The 21672-nt window shown below is 37.7% G+C and overlaps 1 protein-coding gene across 1 annotated transcript; it reads left to right on the top strand.

The window, feature by feature from the left end:
- The first annotated feature begins 9862 nt into the window (after positions 1-9862).
- On the top strand, positions 9863-19311 carry LOC140148286 (uncharacterized). The gene is made up of 9 exons (XM_072170182.1): positions 9863-10131; positions 11619-11736; positions 12156-12460; positions 12677-12821; positions 13201-13686; positions 16151-16323; positions 16859-17025; positions 17937-18121; positions 18472-19311. The coding sequence occupies exons 1-9, from the start codon at positions 9991-9993 to the stop codon at positions 18504-18506; spliced, it is 1755 nt and encodes a 584-aa protein (XP_072026283.1). The 5' UTR covers positions 9863-9990; the 3' UTR covers positions 18507-19311.
- Positions 19312-21672: the final 2361 nt, after the last annotated feature.

Raw genomic sequence — 21672 nt, forward strand, 5'->3', positions numbered from 1 at the left:
ATATACATCAAACAACCGTGGGGTGGTTTTTGACAAGCCCTATATTGCCACAGATGAAATGGGAAAACGAATACAAATTCAAAATTTAGACATTCCTGGAATAGGAGTCGTTACTCTGGGTTTTTTTCCATCGTGTCGTCTGACGATCGCCTATTGGAGTAACGACTCCAGATTGAATATATATTATGATATCCTTGCAACTATCCGTTACACCTTCATGAGACAACTTATAGATGAGTTAACTCTGACATCAATGTCTGCCAGTATGCGCACGCATCACAATAAGAACTATTGAACAGTGTAGTGGTCAAAAATATTGCACATCCCCTAGCGGAAATGCACCAAAAATGTTGCAGTACCGCATGCGGTACTACACATCCCGACCTGCATCACCGCATGCGGGAATGCACGTCGGGATGTGCAGTCCCGCATGCGGAAGTGCGTGACGGAAGGTGCAGTTCCGCATGCGGGACTGTGAGCGGAAGTGTGCAGTACCGCACGCGGTACTGCACATATAACAGTCGCTTTTAATACCTGGAGGTAGAGCTGTCGCTCTTTTGATATATGTCATTTGACGGCACCGCTACACAATCCAACTTAGTGTTTTTAGTAAATTATCGTAAAGCGAAGGATCAATATTTGAATATAATGTCTGGAATGATTATTTGAATTTAAATTAGTTGTTTATTTATTTTGTAGTTGTAATTTTGTAATATTTTGATGTCTTTTAATTAATGTAAAAATTGCTCAATAGGGCTAAATGAAATGAAATGAATTAAACTTTGTAGCACTTGCCAGACTGGAAACAAACTTTACACTATTTACCACACGACTTGAGTATGGCAGCCTACTATTATAATAAAAGAAAAAAGCAAAAAAGAAGTCTCTTAGCCTGCCTCTGATGAGCGGTGTAGGTGTAGGTATCGCTGCGCATGAGGGTGAGATTGCATACAGGATTAATGTCAGGAACGTAGTCACAGGATGGAAAGCTATGATATACCACCAAAGGCTCGGTCCCTGTTCTATTTTTTTCTGTCGGACGATGTATGTTCTGGTTACAGTCTGTTTGTCTGTCTGTTTGTTTGTTTGTTTGTTTGTTTAAACGGTCGCTCCGTGTGGAGACACAATTGGGTCCTGATGGGACCAGACTCAGAAAGATGTTTAATTTCCGGAAGAGATCCTGCATATATATGCCTCATCAGTTACGTGTTATAAATAATTATAAATAATTTACTAACTATATTTACTATTTTACTATTTTATCATATTGATATTGATATAAATTGTGACAAAATGGATAAGGATGAAATGGCAATTGGACGAAATGGTTATTTGGTTATTACACTATTATGATTATTAGACCAACTGGTTATTATACTAAATTAGAAATATTGTATTAGCCTTCCTGGTAATAGACCAAAATGATGCAATAATAGACCATTTCATGATTAGACGAAATGTCATTAGACAATATGGCAATAAACCCATGGCAAGTAGACGTAAAGCGGACTTTGTTAGATTGCGCACCCAATTTTGATCAAAGTCCAGTTTTTAACACATACAAAATGTTTGTCCATATACTAATCATCATCTGAAATAGTTAAGCTTAATTGAGCGTCTTTCGTGTTAAAGTTAAATGATTTTGTAATAAACGTCCGGATCAGCAGTTTATATTCTCCAACACAGTTCAATAAAAGATAAGTTTAACAAGTCCTAATGTGGTGCTCACAATATGTCTCTTATTTTCAAGACTACAGATTTTTGTATCTAAATTACTGTTCAGTAGGCTCATTGTCTATATCCACTGGAACTTTATCGATTTCAAAGCGGCCTTTGACACCTCTTTGGACATGCCTGAGATCAACTGAAGTCAATTGCAATCTTTTGATCTCATCGAAGTCATGTACCATAAAGCCAACCCAGTGGGCACACCTGACGTTGAAATACGTTGAAATCACGTTGAAATTTGGATGTCAAACTCAATTTCGAGTTATTCGACGTTGAAATCAGGTTGAAATCAGGTTGAAATCACGTTGTATTTGCAAATGGACTTCAACCTGATTTCAACCTAGAGGTTAGTTGAAATCAGGTTGAAATCAGGTTAGGTTGACACTTCGACGTTGTATCAACGTTGATTCAACGTCGAAATCCCAACCTGTGCCCACTGGGAAGTGTGCTATGGAAAGTCGTATATCTGAGTAGTTTAAAGTTGCAGTCGAGGTAAGACAAGTTAAGAATGCCTAAATGTCCAGCTTTATTAACCCTTTCCTGGAGTTTATTGTGCAAGATTTACAGCAACTTTATACAAGTGTCAAGATGAATGATGTCTGGAGCAACAACATCCGTTATGCAGATGACACGACCCTGTTGGGTGTGGTTTTTGACAAGCCCTATATTGCCACAGATGATATGGGAGAGCGAATACAAATTCAAAGTTGAGACATTCCTGGTATAGTAGTCGTTGCTCTGGGTTTTCTCCATCGTGTCGTCTGACGATCGCCTATTAGAGTAACGACTCCTATTCCGGATTGAATATATATTATGATATCCTTGCAACTATCCGTTACACCTTCATGAGACAACTTTATACGTTGTCGCCCATCCCATCAGCCATTCCGCTGTCCCGGGACATTACATGTGTTATTTTGATCAGAGCAAAATATTTGATATGTATCTATGGCATCAGGTAGTGACGCAGACCAGCCAGTACCGTCTGTTTGCGCAGTATTTTTGTGTTCAGAGCCACCAAAACTTACAAAAAAGATAGGCGAGATCTGTTTGTTCTCTGTTGACAAGGGGCAGTCTTCAGTGAACGACTCTTTTCAGAGTCATCAGTAGACAAGGGGCGGTCTACATGTCTCATTCTTAGGTACTTTGTCCTGAAGAAGTCAGAGCTACTCCTGACGAAAGCTTGACAGTTCTAAACTTGTCCGACGGCGAATCCGCTAACAACCCACTAATTGTTATGAATTCCCGTCGTAAAAGCCTATCCCACAATTTGACATCAGACATATTGAATTGCATTCTGAATGTGTGGAACGTCTTTCTGATATCAAATAATCAAAATTGTTACTTTTTTTAACAGTCCTCGAAGTAAATCTAATAATAAAATCATAAATATATGTGTCAAATTTACCCCTACCCCTTATGTGTCCCACTAACCCCAAAGTGTTGGGGTAAGTGGGACAGTTGAATCATTACATAATTGACCCCGCCCTTCTGTACTGAATTGGAGTATCGCCCCAAAACTAACACCAGACGTTGTCCTAGGATTATACTTGAATTATAAAGTCCAATCTTTATTCACTTACATGAGTTTTATATCCAATAGTACCCTTAAGTGTCCCACTTACCCCATCTTACCCTACACATGTTGCCATTTGCGTCACATAAAGATGTCAAAACATGTTTTTTTACTGAATTTTAACATGTTGAGTACAAATGGCAGCCTTTTTGAACATTTCAAGGTCAAGTGATGAGACATTGACTGAAATATTTTAGTTTATATAAACTCCTCAAAAAACTTTCCAAAACGGCTGTATATCAGAAATATTTGAAATATATTTCCATATTGTTTCATATCAATACTAACATTGTTCTTTCCTGTCAAAAATTACACCAAATTTGTGACCATAACTTATTCCATGGTTGAGTAACTGCCTTTGAAAGACAAGGAAGTCTCAAACAAAATGTGGCAGATATGCCGGTGTCTGTGCCATCAGTAAACAAGAGTAAGGAATGTCACACTGTTTCATTAAAAACGGTTTCGAACCGGTATTCAGCAGTCGTTGTTTTTTCTTGGGTGGCCACTTCTGGGTCTGTCTTTAACATATCCAGTCTGTCACGAAACTTGACTTTTAGCTTGGAGATCATACTGCGGGAAACTCCAAAAGTTGCCGCAACTTGTTTCTGAGGTATGCCAGCCTCAAGCTTACCAAAAGCTCGAGCCGTTTCCAGATCTGATAATGGAACAACGGTTGATTAGAACTTTCTCGCAAATGACCACTATAAAGAAGTGACCAGCAAAAGAGATTGACTTGCGTTGATCAATTTGAATCCACCTGTAGAACTGTTGATCCCATCCTAGCACTTTTCATTCAACACGATCTACTGCAAGCAGTCTATGGCAAGTATATTGCACAATAGAACAGAAAAACCTGGTTTTTCGTCGATAAACCTGGTTTTTCAATCGAAAAACCTGGTTTATCAATTCGATTGTCAGAGTTTTTTGATAAACTTGGTTTTTCGGCTGATAAACCGGGTTTATCAAAAACTATGACAATCAATCGATAAACTTGGTTTTCGATTTGATAAACCTGGTTTTTCAATCGAAAAACCAGGTTTTTCGTTTGATTGTCATAGTTTTTGAGAAACCAGGTTTATCGGCCGAGAAACCTGGTTTTTCACTGATAAACTTGGTTTTTCAATTCGATTGTCATAGTTTTTATTGATAAACCTGGTTTTTCAATCAAAAACCAGGTTTTCGAATTCGATTGTCATAGTTTTTGAAAAACCAGGTTTATCGACCGAGAAACCTGGTTTTCGCCGATAAACTTGGTTTTTCAATTCGATTGTCATAGGTTTTTTTGATAAACCTGGTTTTCAATCTAAAACCAGGTTTTTCGAATTTGATTGTCACAGTTTTTGATAAACCAAGTTTATCGACTGAGAAACCTAGTTTTTCACTGATAAACTTGGTTTTTCAATTCAATTGTCATAGTTTTTTGATAAACCTGGTTTTTCAATCGAAAAACCAGGTTTTTCGAATTCGATTGTCATAGTTTTTGATTAACCTGGTTTATCAAAAAAACAAAACTATGACAATCGAATAATATACGCTTGCACTCCCCGATGCACTTAGGCTAGATCCTCCAGGCCTCGAATACCGGTACTCATGCACGGCCGCTTCACTGTGTTGTATTGAGGACTGGAGCAGGGCCTGGACTGGAGCAAACAACGTTCGAAAATATGAATATTGAGTAGATTTTGATTACGTCATTGATTTCAGAGACGGGAATATAAAACAACAGACGCTTATGAAGCCGAGTGGATTTGCTGATTTATTGTGGTTTGTACGCTACATAGGCCTACAAGGAGCTTGAAAACAAACTGTCGAGTACCACAACTTCGTACACGCATCGATTCCCCCTGGTACTGTACACTCCATGCCAGCAAATTTTCAGCAATTTTCCGTCCGCCATTTAGTGATAAATCATGATGTGCTGAATGCTGGCTACGCGCCTGTTTGTGTATCTATACAGCACCCAAACCGGCTTCACAGATTCGGCGAGCAGGGTGCTCTATCCTTTCTACCTCGTTGATCACACCATGCCCGCGCGCCATGAAGTGTGTCGCCATTAATTATGGTTTGGAAATTCCGGTTTTTCGATGAGCATTCGATTGTCATACAATGTAGTTTTTTGATAAACCTGGTTTTTCGAATTCGATTGTCATAGTTTTTGAAAAACCAGGTTTATCGACCGAGAAACCTGGTTTTTCGAATTCGATTGTTGTAGTTTTTGAAAAACCAGGTTTATCGACTGAGAAACCTGGTTTTTCGCCGATAAACTTGGTTTTTCAAATCGATTGTCATAGTTTTTTTTGATAAACCTGGTTTTCAATCGAAAAACCAGGTTTTCGAATTCGATTGTTATAGTTTTTGAAAAACCAGGTTTATCGACCGAGAAAGCTGGTTTTCGCCGATAAACTTGGTTTTTCAAATCGATTGTCATAGTTTTTTTGATAAACCTGGTTTTCAATCGAGAAACCAGGTTTTCAAATTCGATTGTCATAGTTTTGATAAACCAAGTTTATCGACCGATAAACCTGGTTTTTCGCCGATAAACTTGGTTTTTTAAATCGATTGTCATATTTTTTTTTGATAAAGCTGGTTTTTCAATCGAAAACCCAGGTTTTTCAAATTCGATTGTCATAGTTTTTGATAAACCAGGTTTATCGACCGAGAAACCAGGTTTTTCGAAAAGCTATGACAATCGAATTAAAAAACCTGGTTTTTCGTTTGAAAAACCAGGTTTATCAGTGAAAAACCAAGTTTATCGGCGAAAAACCAGGTTTCTCGGCCGAAAAACGTGGTTTTTCACCGAAAAACCAGGTTTCTCGATCGAAAGAAAAACCAGGTTTATCTACGAAAAACCAGGTTTTTCTGTTCTATTGTGCAATATACTTGCCATAGCAGTCTGCAAACAATTTTTCATTCATTCTTTTATTCATACATTAAACCACTAGTTCATTCAAAGCAATGAGATGAGTGCAGACGGTGGTCAGTTAGGCACATTTTCTTTGTGACCTCTCTGTCTTTCAAAGAAAGTTACTTAGCCGTGGAATAAGTTATCGTCACAAATGGGGTGTCATTGTTGACAGAAAAGAACAAATAGTTCCACTGCTATGAAACAATGTGGAGATTAATTAAAAAAATTTCTGATATACAGCCGTTTTTGAAAGTTTCCAAACTTTTTTGAAGAATTTATTTTACTTTATTTTAGGCCAAAATGGTGCCATTTGCATCATATAAAGAAGTCAAAACATAATTGTTTTAATGCTTTTAACATGTACAGTGCAAATGGCAGCCATTTTGAATGTTTCAAAATAAATCAAATTCATTGGCTGAAACTAATCAGTTTGTATATTTTGCTTGTTGCCATTGTCAAAGATGTCATATATTTTTAAAATGATTTTATACATGTACAGTACAACTGGCAGCCATTTTGAATAGTTCAAGGTCAAGTGATAAGGACAGAAGTTTGGATATTTTGTTTACATCTGGATACATTTTAGTCGAAGATTGAGGCAATTGCTTCCCATAAAGATGCCATTTTAGTCGCCATCTTGGATTTAAGGAAACAATCGAGGTGGCCCTAGGCTTATTTTGTTTGTATTATCCCAAGTAACATATGTTTGGTTCTGGCAGGAAATTGCAATAGTTTTTCATGCGATGTACCTGCCTACTATAAGGAGACGAAGAATTAAATTAATAAAGAAAAACCCATGCATGTTCATATATAGAATTCCTTGCCCTTTTGTGAGTGCACAGTGGCGAGGGGTAAAAGACGTTCACCCGATTCTCCTTGATCATACAGTCGATAATGTTTGATGGGGAACAATTGAAAGGAAATAGATGCTACATTGACTATGTATATAATTAAAAACCATATTGATTACAATTAATAGATTTGAAATAATACAGCCTTAAATAATTTAAGGATGTATTGTTTTAAATCCATAGCGTAATGCATCCTAAAATCAAACCTATTCATGAAAAAGCATTATTTTTCTAAAAATAAATTTACAGGTTAAATATTAATATCAGTGTTTATCATTATAAAGTATCGACAGCATACATGTAGTGCTCCTTGGTTTATTTCTGGGGAGATTATAGGGAGAAACAAGACTAGAACATGATGTGGTTTTGTCCTTAGTTTATTTCTGGAGGAGAAAGAACAAGGCGTGAACATGATGTGGTTATATCTATATTTGCTCTTGTGGATCCAAGGATATGTAGCAGGTTTGTATGATTTATTATACTCTCTTTTATTTCTTTTTTTAGTTTTATTAATCAACTGATTAAAGCCGTAAGGTGGTTAATATGCCAATCTAATACCGTATAACCTGAGATACGTTAAGCGCCATGAAGGTGAATTTATTTTCACCTTAGAGCGATATTCTTCCTTTTTTTCATTTAAATGGATACCTTACTTTACTGACATAATTTTTAATTTTTGATTTAACCCTACTTAAAACGATGGCATTTGTCAAGGTCTGTGATTAAGATGCACTAGTAAAATAATTCGTCTTTGCACAATGCCGCAAGACATAGAGGTGCATCATGTGCATGCGGTATGTGTGCATTCGTGCACATCAATTGCACGCCGTGGGGAGATGTCTTGTCCATGTTTAGAGTATGGGATTACTAGTACGCTCTTGTTGACTCTCATACCTTGCGGACGCAGTCGTCTCATCCCCTGATAATCATGACAGCGAATTTACTGCTTGTTATGCAGAGTATGTGAATTATAATACAAATTCCGTTCAGTAATACAATTATTATAATTTTGCTCATTTCAACACCGAATTCGATCGGTGCAGTGTCTAATTAAATGACTGAGTTTGCCTTACATAACAATAACCAGCGAGTGGATAGCGTTCTGAGTGCATAGCTATACATATACCAATTTTAACTGTATAATGACGTTTAACATAGAAAATTAGGGTTGGAACAAAACACCCCTCTTCGTAGTAGTTTGTGTTACAATGAGTTCTCAGTAGGGCAGAGATATCTTCATGGCAGAAACCCCCATTGTGGTAGGTCGATTCCACTAGTTCTTTAACAGCCACGCATGGCCATTTTGTTCCGACCTGTTTAATAGTTTTGAAACTATGGGTCGAGGGACCTCCGGCTAAGCCTATTGCCGTAAGCCTGTTACGTTTCTTCCCCACTACGTATGCGCGGTAGCCCCTCATCTGCTTGAAGGATTCAATCGTTTGTTCTGCGGATATAAAATCTGAATTTTTGTCAGTTTTTGATTTCAATACGCAGGCTTGGTTTTGAATGAGTGTGTGAATGTACTTTAATTTCCTCCCGATCTCACCAATCAAACATTAATGACTATATAATTGATTAGGAGAATATGACGAATGAACGCTTGCACACGGTTGTTTGATGGCATGTAAAACTGAGTCATTTTCAAGAAAAGTTGAACAATGATGGCGCTATTTATCTAAAATCTTGTTTGCATCTTTACAAGGGGTAGATAGATATAAAAAACTTTTTATCATGAAATGTAAGGTATAACTCATATTATTTGGCTAATTTAAATTTGAAACATATGTAAATAGCGCCCTCAGTTTGCACACAAATGTACAGTTTATAGAATTAAAACTACCACAAAAAAAGCAGAAAAAGATCAATTATTTGATATAGAAACGAAAATCTATGTTAAAAATTGCTACAAAATATATGTGTGTATACAGTTTATTAGTGTGATAGCTGTTGGTATTATTCAGGTCTAGAATTGAACATCATAATAATGTTTTGTTAGAAAAGTAATAAATGATCACATCAAACAACCGTGTGCAGGTGGATCAATTGAAACCTATTCCCACACTTACATCAATGGCTCAGTGGAATAAAGCCTCATGTCGTAGCTCCCTGGGTATGTTGTGTATGAATGCAATCAAGCTTATGAATATCATTACCCAAAGGAGCTAATGGAGATGTAATGTTGCATTCTAAGGCCTGATATATAAAGATCATAGAACACGTTCTTCGCGCTTTTATGAGGGCTGGTGGCATTAACACAAATGACCTACGGGTATGCTCCCGAAAAGAACCCCTGAATTTGAACCCCGTAAATTGGACCAAATAAGAGCACTTTATTGAATCTCATACAGTGCGAACGCAATCATCTCATCTCCTGATATGTTTTGTTTAGGCCCGTTCATGACGGCGAATATACTTCTTATTATGCAGAGCACGTGAATTTTATTTGTTTTGTTTGCCCTTCAAAACTGTATGCATTTCTTTTTCTTATGACGCTTACTACAAAGTGGTTGCATATGTTTTAACTGGTGCTTTCGGTAGGCAAAGAGAGCTTGTCAACACTACCTGTAAGAAAACAAACAGGCATTTATCGCATGGAAGTATTGTAAGAGACACTAATTCAATGTCTACATATGACATCCTAACTGTTACACCAAGGTTCCATAAGTCTTAAATTTGGACATATTTGACAAAGAAAATATCATAAGTTTCTTTTGGCCTTCAATACTACAAAGTATTGTATGCATGTTTCAACTGTAAAAGACATATTTAGGGCATTACATACATTTGCAACATTACATATTGCAGGTACGTCACCAGACTGTAGACTTGGGGTGTACCGTCAGTACAACGCACAGAAACTAATCAATCACGTGATTCACGATTTCACCGCACGAAGCCTTGCAGATTGTGTCGTACAATGCGGTCGCTCCATGAATGACAAATGTTTGTCGTTCAATTGGAGACAAGCTGACAAAACATGTGAACTAAGTGATGCCGATAAAGATGGCTTCTCAACTACAACTTCATCAAGCTGGCAATATTATGAAATTGAAAAGAATTTTGAAGGACAGGTATGCCTTATATTTAATTTATTTATCTATTTGCTTGCTCATGCTAACTATGCAGAGACCCTATGTTTTATTACGGTAATGGGCTAATGTAGGAACAGGACAATTTTTCATATTGATTCTTTATGTGAAGTAGTCTATAGGAGCAGGACAGTCTAATTTGTTCAATCTTTACGTAAGGTAATCAAGAGACAGGTAATTCTTTGTCTGAGATACTTCAATCTTTACGTGAGGTAATCTAGCCTTGTCTACCTTGTCGATTCTATTAGAGGCAATCCAAGAAAACGAAAGTATTCTTTATTAATTATTCTAAGGGCGTAACCAAAGACAGAAAATCGATCATGTCGCATGCCGATTCCGTTTATAAGACAAGCCAGAAGCAGGAAAGTCTAGTTTGGTAATTACTTACGTGACGTTATCCAGTAACGTTATCCAGTGACATGAAGGTCTACCATGTTTGTTCTTTATATGAGGTAGTCCAGAGACAAAGAAGTCTAACTTGATTTGTATGTGAGATCATCCATGTAGAAGGAAATCAACCTTGTTGATTCTTCACAGGAAAGTCCGTTTTGTTAATATTTATGTGAGGTAATCTAACAACAGCAAAGTCTATAATGATAATTCTCGGTGTAAGGTACTATAATCAAAAATACATTCTTGGTGTAAGGTACTATAATCAAAAATACATTCTTGTGTAAGGTACTATAATCAAAATACATTCTTGGTGTAAGGTACTATAATCAAAATACATTCTTGGTGTAAGGTACTATAATCAAAATACATTCTTGGTGTAAGGTACTATAATCAAAATACATTCTTGGTGTAAGGTACTATAATCAAAATACATTCTTGGTGTAAGGTACTATAATCAAAATACATTCTTGGTGTAAGGTACTATAATCAAAATACATTCTTGGTGTAAGGTACTATAATCAAGATACATTCTCGGTGTAAGGTACTATAATCAAAATACATTCTTGGTGTAAGGTACTATAATCAAAATACATTCTTGGTGTAAGGTACTATAATCAAAAAAATACATTCTTGGTGTAAGGTACTATAATCAAGATACATTCTTGGTGTAAGGTACTATAATCAAGATACATTCTCGGTGTAAGGTACTATAATCAAAATGCATTCTTGGTGTAAGGTAATATAATCAAAATAAGTGTCAATGTATTCCCTGACACAAAGAACAGACTTTGTCGATTATTTGTATGAAGTAATCCAATGACAAACAAAGTCTACATGTGTTTACCGTTTTACTAGGGGAAGACAATAGAGCTGCATATTTCATGAAGGTATGAAATTATTATTCTTTAAGTTTCATTTAAACCTAGTCAGTGGCAGATCCAGAGACCAATCTCGACCATTAGACCAATTTTTACCATTATTATGTTTAATGAACTCTCGTAACTCATAGCTCGACAATAAACATGGGCTCAATCGATCCAATTTGATATCAATATAAGTTCTATTTAACATTGCAGTGCCAATTTGTAACCTGTGAAAACGGAGCTCTCTGTGAGCCGACTTGTGCAAACAAAGATAACTTCATGTGCCGTTGTACTCCAGGATACACTGGCAGACGATGTCATATTTCTGAAGGTAAGCTCATTTATCCCGTTGAATTTAGTATATACCATACATGAATTAATTTCACAGAAGATCTTTATAAGAACACTAATAAACTTTAAAAAAATAGGGTTAGGGATAAGTGTTAAGGTTATGTAAATTGTAATTAAGGTTAAGATGATCAATGGGACTAGAGTTAGAGTTAATATTAGAATTGAGGTCAGGTGTAAGGTTGGTATTAACAAAAAAGGCTTAGGATTAGGCTGGGGTGGTGACCACTATTCCGGATTTGATCCCGAATGTGATATAGCATGTCATATATTTACAGCAAAACATTAACACACTTGTTACGCAAATGCTAAAGTATCTAAGACTGATAGCGGCTGGCTTATGAAATTAAAAAATACTGGACGTGACTTCATCTTCCTATATTATTGTGGTTTTTTTCTTAGAATGTCTGGAACCTCTTGGTATGGCATCAGGAGACATTGACAACAGTCAAATCTTAACATCCTCCGAAACCGCCACCTCATCTTCTGTGAGACCAACACATGGTACAGGCTGGTCTGCGTCATTAGCGGATGCGTCACCGTGGATACAGATAAACTTTCTCGTTCTGATCGAAATAACAGGCGTAATCACCAAAGGAGGTCCCGGGACTGCGATGGGATGGGTGACAGAGTATAAGTTGTCTTATGAAGATGTAACGGATAGTTACAAGGATGTCATATATACACACAGTGCAGGTGACAAAACGGTGAATAATTAAAAGTCTAATCAGAAAATTAGACTTCAGATGATAAATAATATTGGTAGTGATTTTCTAGTGTTGCTTAATTCGTCTGGAAACAAAGGAATCATCATCTCGTGCTTACGGTCGAGCTTGCTTCTTTTAATCTTCGCAAAAAACTTCAGCCCTGTTAAACATTTTCTTTACTTTCCTCCCAAATTGAATATATTTACATACTTTCAGACATTTGATGGTAATTCAGATACTGACACTGAAGTGACACATTTATTGGATCCTATCATCAAGACTACAGCTCTAACCTTCAAAGTTGTTTCGTGGGAAGGCACTTGTACCTTGCGCGTAGAAGTATTGGGTTGCAAACATGAAGGTATGGTATTGGAATACAAAAAAAGCGCAGTGATTTATAGAGCGCTACGCACAGGCACAACGCCTAGACGTTGATCCACAAGCCTCAGCACACTTTACAGTGAATAATACGAGTCGATCGACTTTGACAATGATTATTAGTAAAAACATCGAAAAGGGTCGGATTTTGAGCTAAAAGCGCACTGGCGCTAACTTGCTGATAAATTATACAAATGGGGTGTATAACATTGAAGTGCCTTTCTTCCATTCTGTGGGTGTTGTGTTCTATCCTATTCGTTTACTCATTTAAATGATGTCGTCATTTTAAGCCCTTTCTCTATTAAGTGTGCATAATTTTTTTTTTTTTAATAATCTCTTTTTCATTTTTATGTTGCAACCAGCAACTTGCAGTGAATCCGAAGTTGGTTGGACAGTTAAACACCGTCAGCGCAGTGGACTAACTAACAACGTACAGACATTTGTTACACCAATTCAGTTTCCCTGCCACGGCGTGGTGACTCAATGGCGATATTGGGCAGGGCGTTCAGCACCCTTCAAAGCCATGATTTTACGTAATGTGACTGCCGACTGGACTGACTTTAACATTATTGGAATAAACAACATTCCAGCTGGGGAGATTGAACAGGTGGTAACTTACCACGTTCCTGACAATGAACGTATTGTTGTAGAGAAAGGTGATGTCATTGGCTTTGCTTGGAATTCACCTGTTCCAAGAGCTGTTCTTGAAAGAGATAATGAAAATGAAGATGTGATGACTATAATGCGTGATCGTAGTGCAGTGCCTGATGATCTGCAAGTAAACGACAGATTGATTGTTGATGAAGATGATGAAAAAAGAGCATATTCAATTCATGCTGTTGTGTCAGGTAAATGAGTACATAGGAGGTCGTTTTTAAAAGTCTTTAGTAATTTGCCGCATTATTAGGTAACAAAGATGCTCTGTGGTAGACGAAGAAAGGGAAAAATGTGGAGAAGGATGAGAAGGAGGAAAAGAGGAGGATGATATGGAGGAAAAGGAGGAGGAGGAGGAGGAGGAGGAGGAGGAGGAGGAGAAAAACGTTAAGCGCAGTCCAGTGCTATATCCTTGAATTGATAAAATTTTAATATGCATATATAGTTGATATATAGTTGAAAAATACCTCACAAAATACACCGCATAAATTATGCGAAAAAAATGATTGGTCTTAGATATTATGTTCAGTAGAAGAAGAAGCTGAAGGTGGTGGTGATGGAGGAGGAGGCACATTCTCCGATAAAGTGTTCAAAATGCCAAATCTGTGTCGCCCATAGTTTCAAGTCGTATTCAGACTTGTTTCGTTGCTTTCTAAAATGTATGAGGCTAGAGGTTGTAACATGCCTAGAAGTATAAAACAATAAAGCTGATTATGCATGTCCATTGTTTTCCTCCATGTCGCCAGCCAAGGTGCGTTCCGTATAATGTGTCCCTGCTCGCTAAACATGCTCGCATATAATGGATTATAGGTACTTTTCATGAGCTGGTATCACGCCCTAATTATAAAGCATAAAACATCACAACACAGGTTATTAAATTTTTCCAACAGGTCTTTGACTATGTCGCCATTATTATTCACAGATACGTTACCATATTTCTAATGGATAACAATCTGTGAAAATAATTGGCTAGATGAATGTTCTCATATGTGATGGATCAAGCAGGCTCCATAGTTATATTATATATGTGGAAAATATCAGTTGTTTCAAAGTAGAAAAAAATCAGGTCTGTTAATGGCAAAAAGTTCTGACGTTACGTTCATGGCGTCACAGATACGTTACCTAAATTCTACTCCCCTCGGAAAAAACGCTGTGATAAATGAACCCAAATACCATACCAGACTTTAGTACATTGGGTGATGACTGATCAGGTATGGGTATTAAGTCGGGAGGTTTTAACACTTGCACGATTAAGACAAAGGTGGGAAAGGGCTTCACATATACGTTACCACAGATACGTTACCCCCAATACGTACAGGTAATATTGCTCAAAAATGAAGTATTGTTAAAAAATCACCCATGCATTGTTTTGTGTTCTTAATCTATTAAAGTTAACGATTCTGAATGAATTTCATGAAATCTTCGTGGTTGGCATTTTGTCATTCCTGAGACCAAACTTGAACGCTTTATCGGAGAGTTGGCCAGGAGGAGGAGGAGAATAACGAGAAGTAGGAAGATGAAGAGGAGGAGGAGAAGAAGAAAGTTAAAGCCGTAACATTTGCTGAGAAGGACGCCCTCAATATGTTTCAAAATTATGTTTTTTTATACGATTGCAGTGTACTTTATTAAATTAACATACCCTGCAAAAATCAAGACTTTAGGTGATGTAGTTTTGTCAAAATCCGAGATTTTGAATAAAGCGCAGGAACCGGCGTTTAATTATTAGGATGGAAATATTAGTCGAACGCTTACGCGATGTTCATAACATAGTAGCCTACGCCAAAACATTATATAGTACATCAAAGCATCTTGCCGTAGCACGACCGATGGAATGATATGCATTGGCGACATCGGCGCTGGTAGTAAATCCCAATTTTCTTTGCTTTACCTCAGTTAAAAGGGGACATATCTGACAGTAAGAGATAACATTTTATGGAAAAGAAATATCTATTTTTTTTAATGGAAATGTTACAATATGGCTTTAAGCACAGTCCAGTGCTATATCCTTGAAAACAACCGCACAAAATACAGCGCATATGCCAAATATATTCACAAAATAATGTTGTTAACATGGTTCTTTTTAACAATTCCGGTAAAAATATGTTGTTGTTTACTCAAATTTGTAGTGACATTTCAGCAATACACTAGTACTTTCATCAGACTGGCAACTCATCACATCTGACAGGGTGACAGGAACCAACGTTGAGGGCGTGATGAGTTGGTCAAAGATATTATTGAGTGCAGTGAATAGCTTCCCCCCTCATCCTTATTCAGATTCTCTTCGTTTTGGGGGTATCCAGATGGCTTCTTTCGCCATCTAGTGGTCTTGTCAGCTTCTCTGTCGATAACTTTTGAGTTCTTCCAATAATATCGATAGAATGATTGGAAGAGGCCACGTGGTCGGTGATAGCTGACTTGTGAATATCTGTGGTAGATAATCTAGGCTGGCACGTATGGCTTAGTTTAAAATTGATTTTAAACCTGTTTTGGTGTTCTTTTAGGCGAATGTCGAAAGAACGACCGGTTTCTCCAATGTATTGCCAGTCTGATCAGGGATGTCACATCCCTGGTCTGATGAATCCAAGTTTCTCTTTGCTCAATGACCATTCTCTCTTACTGTCAATATTGGTCTTCAATGGCGAATCATTTATTTGACAGATTGGGTATTAGCATTCAAGGGAGCTGCTGGAAATAATCGAGGAATCCTAGCAGATTGGACACATACAGGGAACTTTGATAACGCCGATAATGCTCGATTGATAAGTAACACGGCCGATAATTTCAGAGATAATTTCATCTACAATTTCTGGAGCACAATCCCACTTCAGAAGGTAAATATAAACCTCATGGAATAAGCTTAACCGGAACGGTATAACAATTGAAATGGTAGACATGTTGGTTTTAAGTTCCAAATGACACAGGGACAGGTCTCTAGTTCGATTTCACAACCATTCATACATATCACCTGTTTTATTGTATAATCATGCGAATTGCCCCGAGGTATCTTTTTATGGAGGGCAGAATTTTATTTAAATGAGGACGAGTGACGTAGTATTCGATAGTGTCTATAGTGGCGCGTTCCCATCATTCCGCAATTCTTCTATTTAGTCGATCAGTCAGAGACTCAGTAGCCTGCGCTTACTATTAATTTTTCAATCACTATGCCCTCTATCGACCTAGATTAAATTAGATCAGATACTATAGTCTTTATTCCAGTCGACTTGTTCTCCTTCGTGACGAATGAGCACAATCCAGTTTGGAACCGAGACTAGCAATATTTAACACCGTATTAACGTACGTGCTGCGTTTGGAACATCGCATTCTCACTAATATTAACAATAATACATCTTTGGTATTTTATGTCAGGTCAAAGTGACTTTACTGGACTCTTTGGGGTTTGTACTGAATGAGATTGAGTTTGACGCGGTCGGTTCTACTACGAGCAGTTGGTTTGCACATGCAAGAGTGTCAGCTACATCATGGACAGATTTGGTTGAGGGTTCACCGAATTACTTCAGCTTACAAGGCCACGGGTAAAATGAGTTTCGGGCGTTGTTAATTTTTAGTGTGTTAAATCACCTCTGCGTCGGAATGGTCAGGGCCGAAGTAACACCTTATGGAGGAGGGTGAATTATTCTTGTAATTAATATATCGGTATTACAATTAGCATGGTTAGGCATAAGTCAGGTAGAATAATGACTTCACCCCAATAACAAACTATATTAGTAGATAATCAATGAAAAGGTATCCTTTCGCAGACTAATGGAATGGTGCAATTTGAGCTGGGCTTGTGAGCCTAGTGTAAGCAAATTGTTGAGGCGCAGTTGTAACCCATTTAGTATAACAGATATTGTTTATAAATAGCCATGGTGAATATATCCATTTATTTTATTAACTATAAACCGAATCAAAACGAGTACTTTGTAGCATTTCTTTGAATTATAGATTTTTGGCAATTACTGTTTTTACATTCCCCATTGTAGCTGTGATATACACTAGTAAGTACATACATGAACTCGGCATAAGGCCAATCAAGCTCTTGGCTTATCCTCCACCGACGACCCTGATTTTTAAAATCAGAAAATATTGTTACATTACAACCGAATACCGACCCTAAGTTGGGAAATTCCAGGTTTTTTCTTTTGTTGTTTTGGGTTTTTTTGCGAGAGGGTGCAAGGGCGAACATCTGGAAATGCTGCAGATTCCCCCAAAAATCATAGCACAAAGTGTTTTATTCCTTAGCAGGAAGCACAAAATGCTTATTCGATTGACCGACACTATAAAATTATGATACCTGATGGTAGGTTTTGTCAACAAGCAACCAATATATTTAATATATTTGGCAAATATGTTTAAAAAAATAGAATTGAGATCAAGATCCAAGTGCTTTGATAATACTCTATACGAAAGACCCAATCTGATTGTGTTCTTCTCTATTTTGCAGAGCTGCGAAACGAATTTTTTTCATAAATTCCTACTATGGAGGTTGTGGCGTGGATAATGGCTGGCTTTGTGTTAAAGATGAACCCAACACTTGTACATGGGAACAACCACAACCTGGCGAGTCGTATCCATTCATTTTGTACAGCAGAGCCACAACCAGTATCAATTGGACTTCTGGAGACAAAGGTGTGCCTATAAATAATGTACATCCAAGAGTCTGCAATTCAACATCGTCCTATACAACGACAAAATTGTGATTTTACCCTTTCGTCATTAACTAAACATATCTCGAGATTAAAACAAGCAAATTGAACAAAACAAACGGCATTTGAGAGCTAAGACTACGCTCTTGACGTTGATGTAAGCATCATGTCACAACGTTATTTTCTAGTTGCCAAAGAGGGCGCTTTTCACTTGCACAATTTTTTTTCTTATAAATTTTGGATTTATTTTGGATCAATTTTTTTTTAGACAGGCTGTATGTGATAACAACATTAATTTAATATTATTTACTTTAATATCACCTTCTTTTTCAGGTAGAGCTGCCGCTCTTTTGATATATGTCATCTAACGGCACCGCTACACAATCCAACTTAGTGCAAACTATTGTAAAGCGCAGGATCAATATCTGAATATAATTACTGGAATGAACTTTGTAGCACTTGCCAGATACAAACTTTACACTATATTTACCACACGACTCGAATCTGGAACGTTTTCGATGGCTGCCTACTATTGTAAAAGTAATCTCTGAGCCCGAGAGGCCGAAAGGCGACTGCATATAGGTGTATTGTCACAGGATGAAAAGCGATGGTATACCACCAACGGCCATAATTTACGCTTTGGTCTCTGCTCTATTTTTACTGAACCATAAAATGGTATCAGCCTATATAAGTGAATGTTACTTGCTTGCTAACTTGCTTACTTACTTACTGACTGACTAACTAACCTTTCGGTCTGAAATCAGAGGATGATTTAAGGAACCCCCATCATGCACTGTAAAAGTGTTATCACTAGAGTTTCAACTGCCACTTTACTTTTCAAATCCCATTGAACTCTGTGCAAAATATGTTGTTTTAGAATTGCCCGTGTGTCATTATTACTTGGTCGATTTCAGATCTAAAGTGATGTATGCATGAAGGATAATTCACACCTTCTGTAGATAACATAAAATGTGAAATCGACCAACCTTTTGAGGGCGTTTTTATTGTAAATATATCTGTCAAAATTCAAATTTCACCATGGACGTGTGTATGCAGTGGGCGGGCAGTGGTGTCATGTTCACTCACACAGCTGTGCTAACCGCAAGACTTGCTGGGAAGTGCTTAAATCATCCTCTGGTCTGAAATGGACATATCTCGAAATGCCACGAAGGTATGACAACCAGTGTTGTAGTCGAGGACCTCATGTCCGAGGCCAAGGCCAAGGCCAAGGACTTGGTGTCCGAGGCCAAGGCCAAGGCCAAGGACATGGTGTCCGAGGCCAAGGACAACCCTCCGAGGCCAAGGACTTTTGTCGCCGAGGCCAAGGCCAAGGACCAAGGACTTTCATAATAATGAACCATACTAAACCACGCCCAATCAGGGGGGGGTCATATTGTCGTCAACATAAGGCAATTTTATAGACCACTTGACATGAATGTTTATCAACAAAGGCGAGGGATTGGTCTTTCGATATGCTCGAACGAACCGCTTCACTGTTCAATGACTTTTTGTGCTATCTGAAATGTGGTGGGAGATTTAAAATACACATGACCTGAGCAAACTACGATGCGCACACACACTGCAGGAGTGCAGGGCAAAGAACAATGGAAAGTGCCATAATGCATGCGCATACTGCCCGGCAATGACGTCACATGTCAAGTGGTCTATATGCACTTTAAATAACGCTGCACAGTAAGCATATCTATAGAACTTTATAAAATAAACATGCTTAAAATGAACTCTTTATCCTAGTTTCAACCAACAAAACCCAACTTGTTCATTATATCGATTTGTTTCTTAGTCTTAGAGAACAACCCAAAAGTTTGATGAAGTCCTATAAACGGAAGTCCTTTCGCTAGAACGCTAACCCCCTCCACCCTCCCCTCTAACGCAAGTGTCAATTATCAAAAACCCAACCTGTATGCATAGGATACAGTGCCATCGCTATGGTGGACGGGGGTGCGACAGTGCTAGGTAATTTTCTTCGTACCTTTTTGGCACGAAAAAAATAATAATTAGGACTTGCTTCATTTTCAAATAAAAAAGAATCAGCTGCTTACAAACAATGACAAAATTAACTTACAAATTACAGGTTGCGAGTACTCTACACTATATTGATTTTAAATCATTTTGAAGCAACCACTGTAAAATTTCAATATTGTAGGCCTACTTCAGAAAATACTGAAATCTTATATTAAATCCTTAAAGATCAACTTTGACCGATGTTTTAACGACTTTTTATACAAACATAATCTGCCTTTTCGACCCCCCCCCTAATGGAAGGACTTTCGTTAATAGGACTTTTGGGTTGTTCCCTTATCTAGACAAGTATTGAAAATTATAATATAACACACTTATGTGTTTGATCCGCATTTAATTCTGTGAGCTGATGAGATTAACCCAAAATAGATGAAATTCATTTGATCACAGTTAGGCCTACCCGGTAATCGAAACATGCCCTACAGTAGCGTCCAATGAGTTTCTTAAAATATCTAAAGAACCTCTTGTGTCTATTCGATATTCCTATTTTAGGAATCATATTAGCTGAGTGGAATTTTTATATAAAACCACATATTTGGCCTCCATGTGCATGTTTTGCAAAGATGATAGTTAAGAGTGTACCAAAATATTGACAAACTGTTTTGTATTTCAATCAGGTACAATAAAAAGCTATCCTTGTCATGTTTCTCTAAATAGTTTTAATTTATAACTAAACAGCAGATCATGAGATTGTACTCTTCCACTCTTTAAACATTTGCCTGCATTTTTGATGATTTTGCCTGTCCTTGTCCGGTCCTTGTTGTCGAGGACCAAGGACTTTGAGGTTCGAGGCCAAGGCCAAGGCCAAGGACTACACGTCCGAGGCCAAGGACTACATGTCCGAGGACCAAGGACTTCAAAACCTGTCCTCGAGGAGTCCTCGAGGCCGAGGACAGTACTCGAGGACTACAACACTGATGACAACCCATGTGGTGTCAAATGAAAGAGAGAAAAAAGTAAACAATATGATAAAAATTGGTATTTTGCCACATCACTAGTGGGCGAAGTTTTTTTCTAGTGGGCGAAGTTTTTTTTCTCACTAGTGGGCGAAGTTTTTTTTTTTGTCTCACTAGTGGGCGAAGTTTTTTTTCGTCTCACTAGTGGGCGAAGTTTTTTCGTCTCACTAGTGGGCGAAGTTTTTTTTCGTATCACTAGTGGGCGAAGTTTTTTTTTCGTCTCACTAGTTGGCGAAGTTTTTTTCTTCGTCTCACTAGTGGGCGAAGTTTTTTTTCGTCTCACTAGTGGGCGAAGTTTTTTTTCGTCTCACTAGTGGGCGAAGTTTTTTTCGTCTCACTAGTGGGCGAAGTTTTTTTTTTCAAAAAACTCCCATGCCCCCCCTGGAAATCTAATGGTGCGCCCCTAAGCATGTCGGGAAAGAATCATATCCCTCCCGACCAAGGCTATATCATTATGCTGTTATGCGTATACCTATTATTAGACCAGGTGGCAATTTTATTTGGACAAATTGGCAATGGATGAAGTGGCCGAAATGGT

Source organism: Amphiura filiformis, chromosome 3 (genome assembly GCF_039555335.1).
Source record: "Amphiura filiformis chromosome 3, Afil_fr2py, whole genome shotgun sequence".
Lineage (NCBI taxonomy): Eukaryota > Metazoa > Echinodermata > Ophiuroidea > Amphilepidida > Amphiuridae > Amphiura > Amphiura filiformis.